This window comes from Lissotriton helveticus, chromosome 10, assembly GCF_964261635.1.
Source record: "Lissotriton helveticus chromosome 10, aLisHel1.1, whole genome shotgun sequence".
Lineage (NCBI taxonomy): Eukaryota > Metazoa > Chordata > Amphibia > Caudata > Salamandridae > Lissotriton > Lissotriton helveticus.
In genome coordinates, this window is record NC_136071.1 from 48,693,470 (window position 1) to 48,713,807 (window position 20,338).

Consider the following 20,338-nt stretch of genomic DNA (forward strand, 5'->3'; position numbering starts at 1 on the left):
TAATTGCTGGTTGAATCACTGTCCGTTCCTGATGATGAAGTATCACTGAAGGAGATAAACTGCTTACGTGATCTTCCTTGGTTCCCTTGAAGGAAACGTCTCGATTCTACTTTGTAATAGAAGTCGGCCTGCAAGTAGGGGTATATGTTGTCTAATGAAAAACCCTTTTTGTCCTTCTCAAATTGGTTTGATTTTTGAGTTATCGTATAATCTTTAAACTCTTGGACTTCTTTGTTAACTTTGTCCAGGAGAGCCTTAGCATCTGCTATGGTAGGATTAATACTTATGTCTGCCTCTAGTTTAGAGATTTCAGCCAATTCCTCTTTTGATATACGGACTGCTGTCTCTACTGTTAACATCATCAAATCTCTACTACATTTAGTTTCTATCATGGAGAAGCCTTTCTTAAATATCGGGTCTTCTGTAAAAATTACAGGTATGTTTTTAATTTGCAAACCGGCTGGGATGGTGCCTTCCCGGAGGTGTTGCAACAAGAAGTGACCATGAAGATCAGTCCTTATCTGCTTTTTCTTAAGACGGATTAGTTTATCCGATTCGTTGGATGTAGTGGCTGTTTCGCTTAGGGTAACTGAAGAGAAGACAGGCGGGTCACTGAGGAAGTTTCTAATGTGATCCTCCGTGTAGGCAAAGGTGTCTTTTTCTGCCATTACTCTGTGAAAACAGTGAAAAAGAAAAAAGATTTAAAGACCTAAAGAAGGACAAAGTTGAAAAGTAGCATGTACATGAAACACAATTTCTCTACAAATGTGATGAGGGGATAGCCACAGGTCTATCCTGACTTCGAATCAGTGAACCGTTAAGCCTCGCGAGCCAGCGCCCGCTATTAACACCAGAAAACTACAAAGGGGTGGCTCTAATCAGTATGGCTGAGCCAGTAACTATAACAACAAGAAGGGGATGCCAGTACTGATACAAGTAACCATTTAGCAATTTAAGACACTCAACCTGAAGTAAAATTCAAGGCTTGGAGCTGATCAGTAGCTTTTATTATTTTGCTTAATGTTATCAAAAGAACAATTGGTTCAAAATTAAACAGTATTACATGCTAGGTACAAAAAATGTGGGAAGGAAAAATCTATCGTTCTATCAGGCATGTCACAAGCTTACAACAATCAATCATACAGGGACAGTGGGGGACATGGAAACTCATATATTACAGTGGACAGTATTTACAGTGAACAGACAAGCACAAAAATAGTGCAATAGGCCACAGTCTGCTAAATTTCTAAAAAGTTTAGTTATAGAATTATTTACATAAACTGTACATTCCTAACGCAAGTTTTAAATAATCACAATTTTTGATGCAGTCAACCAAAAAGATGAATAAGGTAATGTACAACTAAGGGTGAAAAAGTGGCAAAACAATTCAGGTCAACTTGTCACCCAGGCAGACTTAAAGGTGGTGGAAGGCCTACGCGTTTCGAATCCTACAGGTGTACGAGGATTCTCATCAGGGCCTTTGGTTCTGGAGAAAGAAAAGAAAAAGAGTGATAGTAAGATCAAAGGGTTTGACCTCAAGTGTATTTAAAACGGATCATCATTAGAATCTACACTCAGTCCACACCCTCTCCTATACAGCTTACCAAAACACGGTGTTATAACATCCGAATGTAGTTTTTCACAGCATATATACTGAAGGGGGTATTTTGTACCTGAAATGTCCGAAGCAGACTTGAATTACATAACGGAATTGGATGCGGTGGCAAAAAAAGGGGATTAAGGGCTTTTAATATTACCTGCTACCGTGTTTACAGATGATGCTTTACCAGGTGCGGGGTCACTTTGGAAAGGCTGAAGGGTTCCTAAAAGATGGTGAACATGCGAGATTTTAGGGAGGGTTTGCTACAATTGTCACACCAACAGGTTATCTACAGGTGGCACTTCGCCTTACCTAATATTTTAAAATCTCTATTCTTATTTATAACCGATGTCCCTGTCCTTAGGGTAGCCGTCGCTTTATTTGAGACACTGTCGCCGTGGGAGTAGAAGTAAAGTTGGATCAGAGGCCTGCGAAACAGGAGAAGCAATGTTTCATTATTATAAGCAATTGCTTCAGGGATTAAACAGGGTCGACAGCGGCGCTGAAGCCTAATTCGGCAATTTGGGTTTGTCAACTCAGAAGTTTAATGGACCTGTAAGAAAGCACACGCGGCGCTTAACATTGCGGTTATGAAGTAGAGACAGCCACTAGTTGCGAGCAGGAGGAAAAAGGGGAGGACTCAGCGGCTTACCGTGTTTTAAATTACGGCGGGCGTGGTCCGCTAACCGTGGTTGCAAACATTCAAACCATTCTACGATCCTGCAAAGATATAATATAACAGCGTATCAGCGGGCTATTTCGCCCGGATTACAACACGCGGTTTATATGGGGAAAGCGGAAAAAAGAATTTACCGTCAACATTACACAGCACGCTGCAGAAAGGTGAATTATTCCTGCCAAGAAAGCAGAAGTTTCTAGATTAGTTAAGCAACATAGGGCTTTAACTGGCTCCTAACGTGAAGAGAGTTACTTCAAATACTCACTTTCAAAGGTTCAGGCTGGCGACCTTAGCGACGGCGAACGCGAACAAAGTGGTAACCTTCAGGCAAGGGCGCCTAAGCAGACTGAGCTGCTGGGGAACATTTTCCTTATGGGTTGGGAAGGTATAGGTACTACAATGCAAACCTATGTAATTTTCAGCATTTTTTGCCATTTTGGAAACATTTTAGGCTGCATGTATACGTTTTCCGCAGCCGGTACCTACCATCAAGTTGGTCCGTGATTTCACGAGGAGACATCATTTACTGGTGCGATGCTCCGATGATCAAGCTGCGGTTGATGCGGGGGGGGGTGCAAGGCCAGGCCAGCAGGTTTTTGCCACAAGTAACATCCAGGTGCGGAAGGGAGAGGAGGCAGACACCTCCCACTTGGGAAGTACATACGCTGAGTGACTGCCTTCGTGGAACTCGGAGTGCCGAGTTTCGAGACGCTCCCCCGTGCCTACCAGATGATTACAACCAATCGTAATAAGGCAAGCTGGTTTTAAGTGGACATTGGTCAGCATTCTTAATTTGAGGCATTTGAAAAAGTCTTCCAACGAAACGCGTCATGCCCTGAAAGCTGAATAAAACAGAGTTGGACCTGCTCACCTGTGTGGCTCTTCCTTCCTGTGAGAGAGGGGGGATTTGGTTGGATATATGTATATATATATATATATGTATTTTCTATATTCTCAGGGATCCCGCACATGGGCTTGGAATATTCAAAGATTATGACTTTGATGAGTATACCCCTGGATGAGAACTTGGATTACAGGTAAGTAACTAATCCTTATCAAAGTCACGCGACTCACAGGTGAGTAAAGCTGTGTGAGGGGTCGATCTCCTGGAGTTCAGGTAAGGACATGGAGGCACACGCTAGCATGAAACTTAAAACCTCAGCGGCATTGAGGTGGACTGGTGCAGAATACCAACACATAGTCTGGCATCCGATACAAATCAATGGGGGAGATCGGTCAATCAGTTCACTTTATTTGATCTAATTAACAAATAGATCATGATCATGAAAGTACAGATAGTCTTGAAGATAGACAGCAGGCTCGGCAAGGAGGCAGGACGAAGAAAAGCCGCAGCTGCCCAGGTAAGGAGAGGTGCTAGGTGACATAGGGACACCGTTGGTCAAGCTCCCCAAGGCCCAGGGGCTTCGGGTGCAGGGTTGTCATTTGGCATCAGGAAACAGCTTACCTGGCAAGTCGCGGTCGGGGAGTCTTCGAGTTGAGGATGCAGGCATCAAGGGGAAGTCCATTAGGAGTTAGCCTACGGTGGACTCTGGCTCAATCGCTGGACCGGTGGGCTACTTGGACTCGGGCTGTGGGCATCTGGTGCAGAGGTGGATGTGGAGGGGGTTTTGTGGTTCCTCAGGGCAGAGATCTTTTTCTTTTAAGTTGGTTTCTTCTGGATATATTCACTCTCCACAGGCGATTTAGAGTCTTTGTTGAAGACAGGCAGTCCTCCCAGGGCTTTGGAAGACGCTGGGCCTGCAGGATGAGTCGTCGTGTTGGAGCAAGGGTGAAATGTAGCAGACACGACGGCAGGGTTGGCGCCAAGTCAGTCACTGGCCCTTCTTTCTTAGTGGGGCGGCTCTTCGGCGTCTGGGCTTCATAGGTCGCAAGGAATCTGATTTCAGGGCCTAGGAGAGCCACTTAAATACTAGATTTAGGGGTGTGACAGACAAGTAACAGGGACCAATGGGTTCCTTACCTGTGGTGTCTACACCCACTATTATGCCACCCTCCTGTGGGAGGGGGCTAAGCCCTAGCCCTCATTGGATAAGTCTCACCATCGTCAAGATGGTGGGCACTGAAAAATTTGCTTTACTACGCCTCCAGCACCTGAGGGGTGGAGGTGGCGAAGGGGTGCACATACCCTATTCTTACTATGTTTTCCAGGCGGTTCTCCCACCAAAGGTGGGAGTTTGAACTAGGGGCTGCCATCTGCTGCTAGCAGCAGAAGCTGGGGTCGCATTACAAAGGCAGCAAGGCACTGTGCTCATCCTGGGGGAGGAAGTGTGACGCCTCCGCCTAGGATATACATTCGTTCTGACCTCAGAGCAGAGCTCTCGACCCAGGAGGTCCAGAAACATGTCTGATGGTGGCAGGCTGCCTAAAGCCAGTCCGAGACCACACCAGAGTTGGTAGGTTTTCAGGTGCATGGTTCAATAAATTCCACACTGGCATCAGTGTGGGCTTACTGAAAGGAGTAGTTTGGTACCAAATACTCCTGGGTTCAGTGAAGCCATCATGGTGCTATGGAACTACAGTTATCAAGTTCCCAGCCTAGGTACTCTATGGCTTCACTGGCATTTACAATATTAAGAATAAACTTAAATATTGTTGGGGCATATCTGCTTATGCAGATATGCTCACACCTTCGATATAGTGCACTCTGCTTTGCGGCTTGTAAGGCCTGCTAGAGGGGTGACTTACCTATACCTTGTGCAGTACTGCTGGACATGGCACATAGGCAGTGTTCATGTCAGCTGTCTGCTTTCATTGCACCAAGGCATGCAAGCTGCAGTGACATTGCCTTAGTGAGGGGTCCCTCTTAATTACCCAAGCCCTAGATACCAAGGGTACCATTTACTAGGGAATTACAGGAGATCTGAAGTTGTGCCAGTCATGGTACAGTTTTAGGGTAGGAGCCACTGGCACAGGGGACCTGGTTGGCAAGGGACCCTGTGCACTTACAATCGAACCACATCATTTTCCAGGCAACAAGTGGGGGCTAAACATGTCAAAATCGGCACTTTTGCACACAATTGAGCTTGCTGCACTTCATTGGATTCCAGTTAGGAAGCAAATTATCTTTAAAACTCTCAGTATTGCCCGTGAAGCCCTACATAAATTAGGGCATATTCAATCTAAATTTCATTGATAACTGCCAATTAAGCCACTTTGTTCTGCCAAGCACAATTTGGTTTTGGTATGCTGCTGGTTCTGAAATTTCAGAGGGTGAGGGGGAGAGTTAGATCCTTTTCAGTGGCCACAGTTATAGGAAGGCTCTAATAATTTGGCTCTTTTCCAAATAGAAACTTGCCTTTCTCCAGGGCGTTGTGGTACCTGCGTCTGTCTTTGGTTCAGGTGGATCTAGTGGCTAAAGTGCCTTGACTTAATTTGGTATGTGTGTACTATAAATTTGTTTTCATTTTTGCCATCGCTACATGCAGAAATTAGGCATGTGACTTCATCTCCTGTCCCTCATGCAATACTGACAGACCCAACACCATCAAGAGTATAACTCTTGGGAGACATGATGACGAGGTGCAGCATAATTAAATACCAAGACACCTATTCACCCATGATCGTAACGCTTTAAATGTACTTTTCCATTGTCACCAGGTCTTCTTGAGCCTGCTCTGTAGCTCTTGATTACACCACCACTGCAAAAACAGCCTCGCCGTGACTGCAAAATAGTTACAGGCCCTCAGTCCGGGACCCCTCTCATTTATGACTGATCTCTGACTAAGCCTGGTCTTTATGTCCGCAGTTATGAAGAGTCATGCCCTGCTTTTATGCTGATCGTTCCTCTGGACAAAAAAAAACCCAAATTCATACTTGTAGGAAGTTGTCAATACTGCTGATACCACAAAGTAAGCAACCGCCGCAACTTAGCTTCCCTTTTTGGGGCAATGTAACTGATTATTTTGGGGACTCCCTCTAACAGTTCTCTGAGGATCTTCCAGTCAAAAGAAGAGACTTATTCCCAAATGATTTTCATTATGGCACATAGGATACTGCAGCTCATTGCTCTGACCTTACTATGTGTACACGACTATTCCCATAATTTGACTATGAGGTGCTCATCGGAGCTTCTTCCGGGAGTTCTGGAGGCACCACTATACACTTCTCTAGTAATATTGTGAACATAATCTCTTAGCAACAGTGATGCCTTTGTAGTATGAGTGCTAAAACATGTATACTACTTACAGGTTTATTTAAAGTTAATGCACAAATACGAATGGTTTAATAATATAAACTCTAATGCCATTATCAGACATATAAAAAGTCGGTGGAGGCATGTCTTTCACCTACCATGTTTAAATTAATTTCACTCTTTTTTTATAATAAACTGGACTTACCATCTGTTCTGATCAGTTTAAAAAAAAATCATTTGACAGTAGGTGTTTTGTTAAGTTCTTGAGCAGCTTATTAATAATGCTCTCAATTTCATCCTCTTGTTTAATTTTTTTCCATTAATTATCTTCTCTGGCTTTTTAAAGTTGCAGCTGGAGAGCATTTTCGCTTTAAATGGTTAAACATTGTATTATTGTGGACTGTAGCAGGTCAGTGATGCTTGTAAAAGTAATGAAGGATAATTTTATACTCAGGTTTTTCTCATCTAAATCTGAGTCACCTTATGCAGCTTAATGCTTTGCAATTAATTTGTGGTAACAATGTTCTTTTAACCTTGTTAAGATTTGCCTCGTTATCTGGAATATCTTCATGAACCGTGATTTGGTTACAATTTGGCAGCTTTTTTGTTCTTCGTAGGAGTCCCTTTCAAATTGCATGACTGTAAGATGCTTTTAAATTGTATATATTGTTGATGATTGGATATTGAATTCATTTGGCCTTTTCAATTTCTCATCTTTCAGAAGAAACAGCAGCTTCAGTCAAAGCTCAGTGAACAGAAAATGGCTTTAAAGCGGGTAAGTGAACATGGAGATTGACAGAGAATCGAGCGTGGGGAAAACCAAGTCTATATACTTTATCTCTGTGATTCTGGTGAATTCTTCATCCTGCAGATTCCACATCTCATGAATGTCCTCCAGGCACCACAGTGGATTCAGAAAAATGTTGCATCAGGTGTAGCTTTCATGTGCCAGTTCTATTTGCCCAGGATATGGCATTGGCCTGTTTAAGACACAGTGTCTCTCTAGTATCAGTTTCTGTTTTTTTCCACCTCTTACCCACTTGGATTCAGAGCTCTTAGGTGTTGTCTGAAAATTCCTCTGTAATTTTTTAGCAGAGAAAAAGTAAAACATGTCACTCGAAGGTTTATGGTTTCAAACCAGATCAACAGTGTCTATACATGTCTTTGTCGATCTCCATGGCACCTGAATGATTTTTCTAGGACCTGATAAGGACCCTCTCGCTACATCCCATCTGCAACGTCTGCATCTCTACGCGCACAAAGTGCATCTGCAAGCAATAGTCAAAACTTTTCATGTCTATGACCCATAAGAATCCCCTAAACTGTCCTAATCCTCTCCTTCATGGGAGTGTCATGATTCATTGTAATCCTGCCAATGTGTTCCCTCACAAAAAAAGCACATTAGGAGGAGATGTCCTTTTTTCTTCAAAGGAAACAGTCCCCCTCCAAGAACTTTTTGAAGTCTTGGTGGTGCTGTTCCACAATGCTAATCTGTACCTGGGCCTTTTACAAGGGCACCGCATTTTTAGAAATATTTCAACAAAGTTTATGAAACCATCACCTATCCTCTGCAGTTTGAGACATTTCAGTAGGCCATATTCAGTTTCTTCAGGACTGGTAGGTGTCATTCTGGATGCAAGTTTGATGCTGCGGGTGTGCCTCTGCCACCCTTAAACCCCACATAACCTGACACCCTGCTATTCCAGGGTTTGGCTCAGCATCACTTCTGAGGAAGCCTTTTCCCCCTAAGAACATGGTCTGATTACTCTCAGTAATGTGTTCAATATTTATTTTCCTCCCTCAGAGCTTTTCGGGATATCACCTTAGCTCTTGAAGTCAGCAGAAATTATTCCAGGGGTCAGATATAAAGTTAAAACCTCATTTGAGGGCTAGTCCCAGATGGAGCCTGTTCTTGGAGCTCAAGTATTCGCTTCAGTAGAAGAGCTCACCAACTCGAATTCTGACTCTTTCCACATGCCTTACTTTGGTTATACATCAATCAACAAAGTGATGGACGAAATGCTTGAATTTATCCCAGGCACTGACAATTTCTCGGTCCTCATTTGAGTTATTGTTTTTCACCCACTACTCATCCTTCTGCCTTATTCAGTGAGTTAGGGTTTCAGTCCTATAGTAAAGTGAGACCTGTACGCATGTTCTGGGCATACCCATCACACAGTGATTCCCTGTGTCTTTGATGAATTCTGGAAATACTTCCATTCAGTTTGTTTGTTCCAGGATTATGGGCACTCCCTCCTAATCACATTGATGCTGGACTCTACATAGTGGCCATCCTATATTCCCAGAAGATGCTATCTCAAACTTTTCTGGCTCTCATTCTGAGGAAACCTGTTCATTCTCCTAAGTAGTAAGCATGGTAAAGTTGGCACTTGAATTGTCGCTTCTGACTGCATATTCCAAGTCCACATCATGACGAAAATCCAGCAGCCCCGAGCCACATTAATTAAAGAGCTGTAAGAGCCAGTAATGTCTACCTGGGAGAAATGCTTTCCGGGCCTGACAGTTCAGATAGATCGCAGTGTCAGAAGCTGGCGTGTACAGATCCCAAATATTTGTAAGTGGATTCTTCTCCTGAGAGTTTTGCGGTACAGAAATAGTCAGCAAAGTTGACCCTCAATGTTTTTTCTCCACTTCTTCAGGCTGAGTTCAAAATCACTGGACTGTATGGACAGAAAAGTTTTTATGTTGGTATTCTAGTCCTGCCCACTGGTACGAGCATGTGCCTTCTCGAATTGTATGTCCTTGCTTCTTGAAAATATACAAGGGAATTGACAATAAGCCTTCCTCACCACTTAAAGAAACCCTTCTCTGATGATCAATGTTTTGGATACTTCCAAACAGATTCTTAACTGTTGCCTCGATTTGGCAGACACAATGGCCCGAGTCACGGCTATAACCTGCCTGGATGTGTCCCACTTGCTACGTACGAGATAGCCAGGCAGGCTTAACGGACATGCCCTTCTGTGGCAAGAAGCTCTCTGGGATGGTTCAAAAATAGCCTCTCTGTCCGGCCTATCCTCCCTGGCAAACAGTTGAATGAACAATATTGCAGTTTGGGTTTTTTCTAGGGGCCAACCTTGCAGCAATTGCAGCCTTCCTAGAGATCCATTCTCCACAGCAGTATTGCCAATTTGTTCCAGCGATAAGTGATCTCAGGTACGCCAACTACATCTGTTGGCTATTCTCACCCATCTTCCTGTGGATTTGGTGGCCAACGACTTTCATTTGCCTTTCTTACATCTTTAACTTCCGGTAGTAGTTTTACTCCCTCTACATCCTAGTTCCCAAGGTCGAAGCTCTTTGTTCACCGGGGCAAGTTCAAAATGTTATCCTTGCACCCGGTGCTTCAAGCCCTAAATGCACAGAATTGGATTATGTCCTTGCATTTCCAGGACACCTTTTTCCAGCTACTGATCCTCTTTTCACACAGGTGTTATCTATGCTTTACAGTGGGATCCTAATATTTCCAATTTGTTGTTCTACCATTTTGTCTCAAAACTGCTCTGAAGGTATTCACTTAAATGTTGTCTGTGATACCTACTTCACTCTGGATGTCCAGAGTTCATGTATTTCCCTACTTGAATGACTGATTGGTGCATTCAGTGAGTTCAAGGGGAATTCAAGGTACCCTGTGCTGGTTGCAGATTACCTGCAGAACATCCTAACCTTCCTTTGCCACCTTTGCTTCTTCAGCCTTTTAGAATTTCAACCTCATCCTTATTCAGAGTCTGACCTTTATGAGTGCAGTCTTGGACACAAAATGTATGAGACTTTCCAATACCTCATAGAATCTCTACTATTTGGGACACGATTCCGATGTTTTTGAATCAGATTACGACCCAATGCTACAATTCCTTCCCTAGCAGGGCTTTATGGTTTTGGCTTTGTGCATCCTGTTGGTACCATATGATGAAAAAGGTCGCTTAAGTGGTGCTTAAGAAGGTAGCGGCTCCATTATCAAGAGATTTTTTTGGGTTCGCATAGATATCCTCAGTACCTTTGTTGTTGGGCATATCCCTCGACGCTCTCAGTGAGTCAGTCACACCTTCTATCCAGTAAACTGTTGTGAGCGGGGAACTCCTCATTATTTTACTTGGTTAACTTTTTTAATGAAATTGTATGGCCTTTAGTCATTGTCAAAGCAACAACTCTGTCTTACAGTTGTGTGCAGCACCTCTGGCCTTTCCCTTCATCTCGGTTAAGGTTATTGAGGTCCTTTCGGAAAACACCACCTCCATCCTTAATGGCAAAAGACAGGGTGATGTAGATTTGTGGGCTCTCTGTTGGCAGGTCTGGCTCTCGACAACAGGTCATTTTGACAGTTTCAGGCTATGCATGTGGTGGGCACTCTGAATAAAGTTAGGTCCCTTGACTCTCACTTCACTGAAGGATCACACCTGGGAGATTCATTCTGAAGTGACAGTAATGATAGTGATCTGTTTGGAGTGCCGTCTGTGCAGGTCCCAGACGATCAAGTACCTTAGATTCTAGTACCTGTTCCTGCTAATGCTGAATGTTCCTCTGTTGAATGCCTTGTGATTCAGCTGGATGCTGGATCAGTCTGTATTCCTCTGAGTCATCTGGTTTTAAGAATAGCACAGAAGGTGCGAGGGCACCAACACAACTGATTCTTATCAGCTTACGTAGCATGAGGAGGATTTGGTACACCAGTTATTGGAGCTCTATACTTGTCTCCCTCTTTGTCTCATAAGCAGAATTAATTTGCTTTCGAAGCAGGCTGGTCGGTTTCTACACCCCAATCCTCTTTGTCTGCACATGAGTTCAACTGTAAAATTAAAGACATTGGGCTTGCCACAACAAGTAATGGATGTTGCCCTGGCAGCCCAAAAATGTACTACCAAGTCGGTCTGCCACTGCCTCTGTTCCAGATTCATTTCTTGGGGAGAGTTACAGGCTTCAACACCTTGAAGGCTATCGTTTCTGCACACCTTGCATGATAGCAGAATTTCTTTTAGCCAATTCTAGTGCATTTGCTGGATTGCATCCTATTAAGACCACTGTCGCACCCCTAAGCAGACAGAGCTGCAACTGTAGTTGTGTGGTACTGCCTGCTGATACCGGTGAACTATATTTCTGGGGAAACGTTTTCCAGAAGCTGTCAAGCATCTGGAGGGTATTCAAGCGATAAGGAATCTGTGGAAGTTACAGAATCCTCTAGAAGTAATGTTAACTTGTTTTTTTTATTCGACCTTCCACTCTATGGCACTCTGTTGCTTTCAGACATTTTAGTGGGATTCTTGATTTCTATGTACATAATTCTGAAAGTTTTTTTTGAGTAGTGCAGTGTGCTTCACTTAACAAGCGTGTGTTAGCACTAAATAGCCCCTGAAAGCTTAGTCTGCACTAAATTCACTTCCAGGTTAGGTGAATTAAAGCTGCTTTAATGGCATTTATCAAAGTGTTTAGCGGCATAGTCTGGTGTATTATGCTCTATTACGTCTTCGATTGGAGCAGTAAGAGGTGTGGTGTTTAGCTGCAGATGTTGCCTCCCACTGGTAAGAAAAAGTATGTGCTGCCTATATTAAAAAGGGTTTGGGGTTATGCACTGGCTGTAATAGCATTTATGTACATCACTGCATCGTCTGCTTCGAATATCCCTTTAGTGATGTATTCCATTAGACACATCGCGTATGCAGAGAAATATAAAACTACGCTCGGAAATTGAAGCAAGTGTGCTTTTTTATCTCCAATATTGACCAATGGCATTAGGAAACACATTTAGTTTCTTAAAACAGGAGGACTAAACTACATGAACATTTTCAACTCAAAATATGTTTGTGTTAAAAATGCAACATGGTAAAGTTGATGTGTGTTAAATGAATGTGGGTTACAGGCACGTTTTTATAGATCTTTACTATGGGTTACGGGATTGTGGCTTTAGACATCACACACCACTTTTAATCTTGGGGTTTCATTAAACAAATCATTGAATTCTAGTTCTCATCCAGGGGATGCTCATCAATGGTCATAATCTATGAATAATCCCCGCCTATGTTCGGGATCCCGGAGCATATAGAAAATACATATAAATATATATAAATATATATATATATATATATATATATATATATATATATATATATATATATATATGTGAAAACATATATTTGCAGCCTAAAACATTTCCCAACTGGCAAAATTGCCGTAAAATTACATAACTTATCATACACACAGTAGTACTCTCCCAATCCCTAAGGAAGAAAAAGAGAGCAGTAAACATTTGCATACAACAATGCTTTATTGCCATAGGAAAAACCTGTAATTGCAGGCATTTGCCAGTAGGCTGCAGTAGAGTATAAAGCAACAAAGAAAACTGACACCTTGCCTTTAAGGCATTAGAGTAGGGGTACCGTGCCTTTAAGACCTGAAGGCGACCCTCTGCTCTCATGGTGTACCACAGGTGGCAGTTGGGTCCGTTCTTTTTTCCGGCTCCTTCTGTGAGGATCCTGGAGCTTGAGCTTTTCCTGTTTTTACTGAAATTATTGTTTTTTGTGAGGTTTTCTCAGAAAATTCGACATTTTCTGGTTTAAGGCTTCTGCTTTATTTTTTGTGGTGGTTCACAAAAGAATTCCTGTTAGAATGCCTCCTCTTTTCCGAAAATGTCCTTCTTGTGACAAGAAGATGGCTCTGGCTGACCCACACTCTGTGTGCATCGTGTGCCTTCCAGCTTCACACGACCCTGACCAGTGCCATCACTGTCAGAAGTTCCCTAGGAGAACTCTTCGCGATAGAGAGTGCATCAGACTTCATGCTCTCTTGGAGAAAGACAAAAGTCATCAGATGGGTGGAGATGGAGGCCCCAGACAGTCTTCTTCAAGCAAGTATCCCCAAAAAGGGCGACGTTCTACATCTCCTGCCTCCAGAAGAAGGAAGGAAGGAAGAAAATCTCAGTCGACGTTGAAGTCGACGTCGCGACGCCACACTTCGGGCTCGAAGTCTGTGGCTGCTGCTGTTTCAAAGTCTCCATCGACGTCGAGGCTTCCGTCGACGTCTAGACACTCTCCGCCAGTGTCGAGACTCATACGGCTCACTCATTGCCGCCGGCTGGCGTGCCGCTGTCGAGAGGATCGTCTAGATCCCACCACTCGACGTCGAGGAGGTCGACTCCAAGACTACGTCGAGAGCAATCTCCTTCGCCATGACGTCGAAGGTCGCCATCGACACGACGTCGAAGAAGGTCGACGTCGAGTAAGATCGACATGAGGGTTAACCTTCCACTCGACGTCGAGGAAGATCGACGTCGAGGTCACCGACTCGGCGCCAAAGATCACAGTCGAGGTCGCTGGAGCATGGACGATCGACGTCGAGAACACTTCGTTTGACGCCATTGGTCACACAGACGTCTTCGACGTCGAAAGTCTCGCCGTCGAGGGAACAGGTCGCTGTGATTGTGCAGTCCCCTGGCTCCAAGTCATCAGGGGACAGATCTTCATCTCCTGGATTGAATATCGTGGTGATCTCGCCAGAAGCGTCCCCCGAATCTACGGAGTACTCCCTCACGTACTCTCCATCTGCTCCGAGGACATGTACTCCGGGCAGGCCTGCGAAGACTCCTCCACCAAGGCCACGCCCTGCACCCAGACAGAGATCTCCCACCAGATCACGCTCTCCGGTGAGGCCCAGGACGCCTGCTAAGCCAAGACGTTGTCCCAGACCGAGATCTCATTCTAGACATCGGTCTAGATCCAGGGGTCGGCACAGCCATCGAGACAGGTCTCATCACAGAGGACGCACCAGGTCCTATTCCACGAGGTCAACGGTCCGGGACTACTCTCAGACCTTCTGCTCTACTCCTCCGTCAAGAGTCTCGCCTATTGATGACATTGCAACCTTTACAGATGTGCTGGGTAGGGGAGCAAAGAAATTGAACATCTCGTTGCATACTCCTGTGGTCCCAACAACTATAATTTTCGACACACTTAATCATCGCACAGCGCCTAGACCGCTGTTGCCTCTGGTTCCCGGCTTCCTTCAACCTGCGATGGCGACCTTCCTCACGCCTGCAGTGGTAGGTTCTGTTCCATCAAGACTTGCCAAGAAGTATAAGGCTTCCGTAGAGGACCCCTTATTCCTCAGATCGGACCTCCCGGCTGATTCAGTGATCGTGGCGGCTGCCATGAAGTCTCATTCAGCCTCTACTTCTTCTTCGGTGCCCCCAGAGAAAGACAGCAAAGTGATGCATTCTTTTGGCAGAAAGGTATGCAGCACCTCTGCTTCTTATATGAAGGTGGCCAGTGCCTCTGCTCTACTGGGGAGGTACGACAGGTCCCTCTGGGACTCCCTCACTCGCTTCACAGAGAAGCTCCCGAAAGAAGATAGACAGGATTTTGTCGAAATCCCACAGGTCGGTGGACTTGTACCCAATCAGGTCATCAGTGCCGCGGCAGGCGCCTCTGACCTCGTGGCCCATGGAATCTGCTCTCGTCGTTCGGCGTGGCTCCGCCTCACGGGCCTGAAACCGGATGCCCAGAAAAAGATTTTGAATCTCCCTTTCAATGGTTCTTCTCTTTTTGGTCCACACGCCGATGATGAAATGACCAAAATGAAATCCGAAATGGACACTGTGAAGGCTATGGGCTTGGAGAAGCGCAAGGAATTTAAAAAGCGCTTTCGTCAAGGGGATAAGCGTTCTTACCAGCAGAGGGTTCAAACCCCTCAATGGTCTACCCAGTCTCAACAGAAAACCCAGTTTCAGAAAAGATGTCCTGGCAGAGGCAACAATAATAACAAGCAGCAGTCTGCCTCCAAACAACCTCCCAAACCCTGAGCTGTTGCTTCCTCCGCAACTGTTCGCCACTCCGGTGGGAGGGAGTGTGTCACATCATCTGGAAGAGTGGAGAGTCATAACAAAGGACAGATGGGTGCTCAGTATGGTGCAGCATGGTTACTTGCGGAGGTTCAAGTCACCCCCTCCGCAAGTTTTTCCTCAAACTAAGCTACTTCCCCGTTTCCACAGTCAGTTGCTGCAGGATGAAGTCTCTACCCTCCTCAAGAAGAAAGCCATAGAGAGAGTGCCTTCCATGCAAATGAAGCAAGGGAGAGGGGTTGGCCTAACGGCTAGGGCACTCGACCTCGGACCTCGGGATCTGGGTTCGAGTCTCGGTAACAACGCCAAAAACCTCCTTTGATTCGGGGCAAATCACTTAATCTCCCCGTGCCTAAAATGAATGCGTGTCCTCATGTAACGTAACTGATGCTATGTAAAGCGCTCTGATACCTGATTCAGTTCGGGTCTAGTTCGCGCTATGTAGAACTCTGCAAAAAAAAAAAAAAGGAGTCTACTCCAGTTACTTTCTAGTCCAAAAAAGAGGAGAACTCAAAGAATACAGGCCCAATCTAGACCTACGACTACTAAACAAGTTCATCCGGAAGGAAAAGTTCCGCATGCTAGCCCTGCATCAGATCTTTCCCCATCTCCATCAGGGGGACTGGATGTGTGCCATCGACATGCAGGATGCTTACTTCCACATACCTGTCTCAGTAAAGCATAGAACGTTTCTCAGGTTTCAGATTGGACGCCAGCACTACCAGTATCGAGTGCTCCAGTTTGGCCTCAAATCCGCGCCAAGGACGTTCTCAAAATGAATGGTGGTAGTGGCTGCTTTTCTTTGCAAAAGGAAGATCTTAGTCTATCCTTATCTAGACGATTGGCTGCTGAAAAGCTCCTCTCCGGCTCTGCTTCAAGACCATCTTTCCTTCTGTCTCAACCTGATGAACTCATTGGGGTTGCAGGTCAACTTCAATAAATCAGTGCTCAATCCTTCCCAACGGATTCATTACCTGGGCGCTTCCCTGGACTCCGCTCAAGCAAGCGTGTGTCCTTCGGAGGAGAGACTGTCATCCATGCTTCTGAAGTGTCGTCTTCTACTGGACAGTCACAGTTCCACAGCTCGGCAAGTGTCCTCTCTCCTGGGATCGATGGCCTCGAGCATCTACATCGTGCCCAATGCACGCCTTCACATGAGGCCTCTGCAGCAGGCTTTAGAGGACCAATGGTCTCAGAGGTCAGATCACTGGGAGGACCAGGTCTTTCTTCCACAAGGTGCCAAAGACTCGATCAAATGGATGAAACGCTTCAACCTTCTCCGGGGGGTTCCATTCAATCTTCCTCCTCCGTCGCAGTCAGTGAACACGGATGCCTCTCTTCAAGGCTCGGGTGCTCACATGGACCAACTTCGGGTTCAAGGCCTTTGGTCCGAGGGAGAGCGAGGCTACCACATCAACTTCCTCGAGCTTAGAGCTGTTCATCTGGCTCTGAAATCCCTGTATCCGTCACTGCGCACCAACTACATCCAAGTTCAGACGGACAACACGACAACAATGTTCTATCTGAACAAACAGGGAGCTAACAGGTCAAGAGTGCTATCCCTGGAAGCGCAATCCATCTGGCACTGGCTACTGGCAAGAGGCCTATCCATTGTGGCAGTCCATCTGCCAGGAATACAAAATGTCCAAGCAGACTGCCTAAGCAGAGACTTGGTAGAAGCGCACGACTGGGTGCTCAACGAAGATGTCGCGCAGGAGATTTTTCGTCTATGGGGCGTACCAGACAGACTTGTTCGCAGACGCCGTAAATACAAAATGCCCCGTCTTCGCGTCCAGGTTCCTCCAAAGAGGCTCACGGGGGAATGCACTTTTGATCGACTGGTCGCAGACATTTTTGTACGCCTTTCCTCCCCTGCCTCTGATCCCGGCGGTAATTCAGATGTTCTACAGGACCAACACCAGGATGATCCTGATAGCGCCGGAGTGGCCACACCAGTGGTTGTACCCGGATCTGCTCCAGCTGTCGGAAGTCCCGCACCGGCGACTTCCTTGCCGTCCAGACTTGTTGACCAAGGACCAGGGAAAGGTGTTTCATCCCAACCTTCCTTCCCTTCGCTTGACGGCATGGCTCCTGAGGTCATCCAATATGGACACCTAGACCTTCCAGCAGACTGCATGAACATTCTCAAAGAAGCCAAGAGACCCTCCACTAGGAAGTCATATGCTTTCAAGTGGAAGAGATTCTCCATATGGTGTCTTGACAACTCTCTTGGCCCTATCCACGGTCAAGAGCAGGTGATTCTACCCTATCTGTTGCATTTAGCAAAGTCAGGCCTCAAGTACCCCTCCATCAGGGTTCACTTAGCGGCAATCACAGCCTATAGGAAGTCACCTTCTCAGACATCCTTATTCCTGATGCCTGTGGTTAAAGATTTCTTAGAAGGGCTTAAGAAAGTGTTTCCACCAGTGAGGTCCCCCTCTCCTCCCTGGGAGCCTAACATCATACTTACGAAGCTGATGGGTGCTCCTTCCGAGCCTATACACAAGGCTTCTTTGCAGCACTTGACCTGGAAAGCCGCTTTTTTAGTTTAGATTACCTCTGCCCGTAGGGTTAGTGAAATCCAGGCCCTGTGTTTTAAGGAACCTTACACAGTGTTTCACGCCAACAGGGTGGTACTGAGGACACACCCAGGTTTTCTGCCTAAGGTAGTCTCAGACTTTCATATCAACCTGTCTATCTCTCTGCCTACCTTCTTTCCTCAACCTACTGTTATGTAGGAATCTAGGATCCTAGTGTAATTTTCCCGATTCATGCCCATATATAGGTATAATTCACCAAATCCTTATATAGGCATAGGAATCATTACCTTATTTAGTCTTAGCCTAGGCAGCCCAAATACGGCATGGCTACTTCCTCTAAACTCCGAGAATCCACAACGATTTCTTGGAAAAACCCGCCTTCAGCAGTCAGGGACTTCCCCCTGCTTGAATATTAATTTATCCAAGAACTCCTGGAGTTTTCAAGGAACTGAGGCACTAGTGACGATATTATGTCCAATCTTACGTCAAACTCGGCACCTTCAAAGTATAAATATGCCTAAATTTTCCTAGTCAAACACACGGTGGTTTAGGAGCAGATCGACTAACTACTTGCCCGACGCCCTGCTGCTGCAAGTGCCGAAGGAAGCCGATCCTCCAACTGACGCACTGAGAAGACGCTGTGTTTTCTCTTGACGGGAAATCCAGTTCCGGTGTTTCCAGGCTGCCCTTGCGGGTTGCTGGGAGATCGAGTCCTGAGAGAGAGATACAAGACCTTTATCATTCTAAAACCAAGGTACGGAGCTGATTAGACCCCTAGAGAATTTTTGGAACCGATTCTTGGCAGAAAATTACTAGACTTACGCTACACCACACTTACTCCTCCCTCGTACTAGACATAGGTTAGGTACACCGGGGTAGGCGTATTTTAGAAGCACCAGTTGAGTACTTTTAGCCACTATTTTATCACTGTATGTATTTTATGCATTTTATGTATTCTATGTTTATGGCTTAGAAACCATAATCATGCTTTTACAGTACTATTTTATAATACTATTCGTATTATATGCATTGTACTTCTTAACTAGCATTTGAATTGTAGCAGTGCATTTCTTATGCTCAAGACATTAGACTGTTCAATAAATACTTTTATTGAAATCGCCCGTCTCTCTATTTCTGAGCAACTCTGGTTAATCGAAGCATGCACATCTGACTGAGAGAAATAGCGGTCTATTGTTTCCGCGACTCTAGAGATACGTTTCATTCTGGGGAAACAAAGTTGTCATGTTATATGGTTGTCAGAGACTAATCCCTTCGTGTACTTTCGAGAAAGTTTCTAGTGACCTCTGAGCTAGCTGGCACTCACAATTAAGTCTAATATATTCGGCAGAGACCTAGTCGACTTAAGTCCTACGTCTAAGCTGCAGGATATATTATTCCAATGCGCAGAGCCTATTGGGAATTTAGGAACTACACTACACTACCCCTCTCCCGAAGAGGTCCTTACACTCTCTAGATCTCCGGAGGGTTCTGCAATTTTACCTGGCTAAAACCCTTCCACTTAGGAAGTCTGACTGGGTTTTTGGTAATTATGGAACCACTAATACTGGTCTGTCTGTGAACCTCGAAAAGATCCATTTCACGCTTCATAGTTTCCTGTATAGCTCTGTCTTGCCAATTAGCTAACACGGCTTTACAGTGTAGACCTCATGCACACTCCACTAGAGGGAAACCTCTACTACGGCTCTCCTTCGTAATGTTCCAATCTCTGAAATTTGCAAGGCAGCTACATGGTGTTCGTGCATAGCTTTACCCGCCTTTATTGCCTAGATTCAGATACACAGGCCGATGCCCAAGTGGGACAGGCCTCTTTGAGAAATTTATTTGCATAATTGTATGTAAAATGTGAAGTTTATTCATGTCTCTATGAGTTCTTGTTTGCTCGCCCGCGAGACTTTGGGTATGAGCTTGCTAATCTATTCATAGATTATGACTATTGATAAGAATCCCCTGGATGAGAAGATTAGTTACTTACCTGTAATCCTAGTTCTCATCCAGGGTATACTCATCAAAGTCATAAGCTCCCGCCCACCTCCCCGGAGGAGCATGATCATAAAGTTGTGAAAAGTTTTTTCTATGGATTTACTCGGGTGTCATGCACCTCCAAAAAGAACTGGCCCAACTGCCACCTGTGGTGCATCATGGGAGCAGGGGGTCCCTACTCTAATGCCTTAAAGGCAAGGTGTCAGTTTTTCTCTGTTTTCTTTATACTCTACTGCAGCCTACTGGCAAATGCCTGCAATTACATGTTTTTCCTATGGCAATAAAGCATTGTTGTGTGCAAATGTTTACTGCTCTCTTTCTCTTCCTTAGGGGTTGTGAGAGTACTACTGTGTTTATGCTAATTTCTGTAATTTTGCAGCAGTTATGCCAGTTGTGAGATGTTTAGGCTGCAAATATGTTTTCACATATATATACATATATATTTATATGTATTTTCTATATGCTCCGGGATTCCGCACATGGGCGGGGATTATTCATAGATTATGACTTTGAGTAT

At 45.0% G+C, this 20,338-nt stretch overlaps 1 protein-coding gene across 13 annotated transcripts in view; it reads left to right on the forward strand.

The window, feature by feature from the left end:
- Nucleotides 1-20,338, forward strand: part of MBD1 (methyl-CpG binding domain protein 1) — a 1,384,891-nt gene that overhangs the window by 663,551 nt on the left and 701,002 nt on the right. For all 13 annotated transcript variants that reach the window (XM_078664741.1, XM_078664738.1, XM_078664739.1 and 10 more), the window contains one exon: nt 7,154-7,207. In XM_078664741.1, the coding sequence (XP_078520867.1) occupies nt 7,154-7,207 (54 nt within the window). The remainder of the gene's footprint in view (nt 1-7,153; nt 7,208-20,338) is intronic.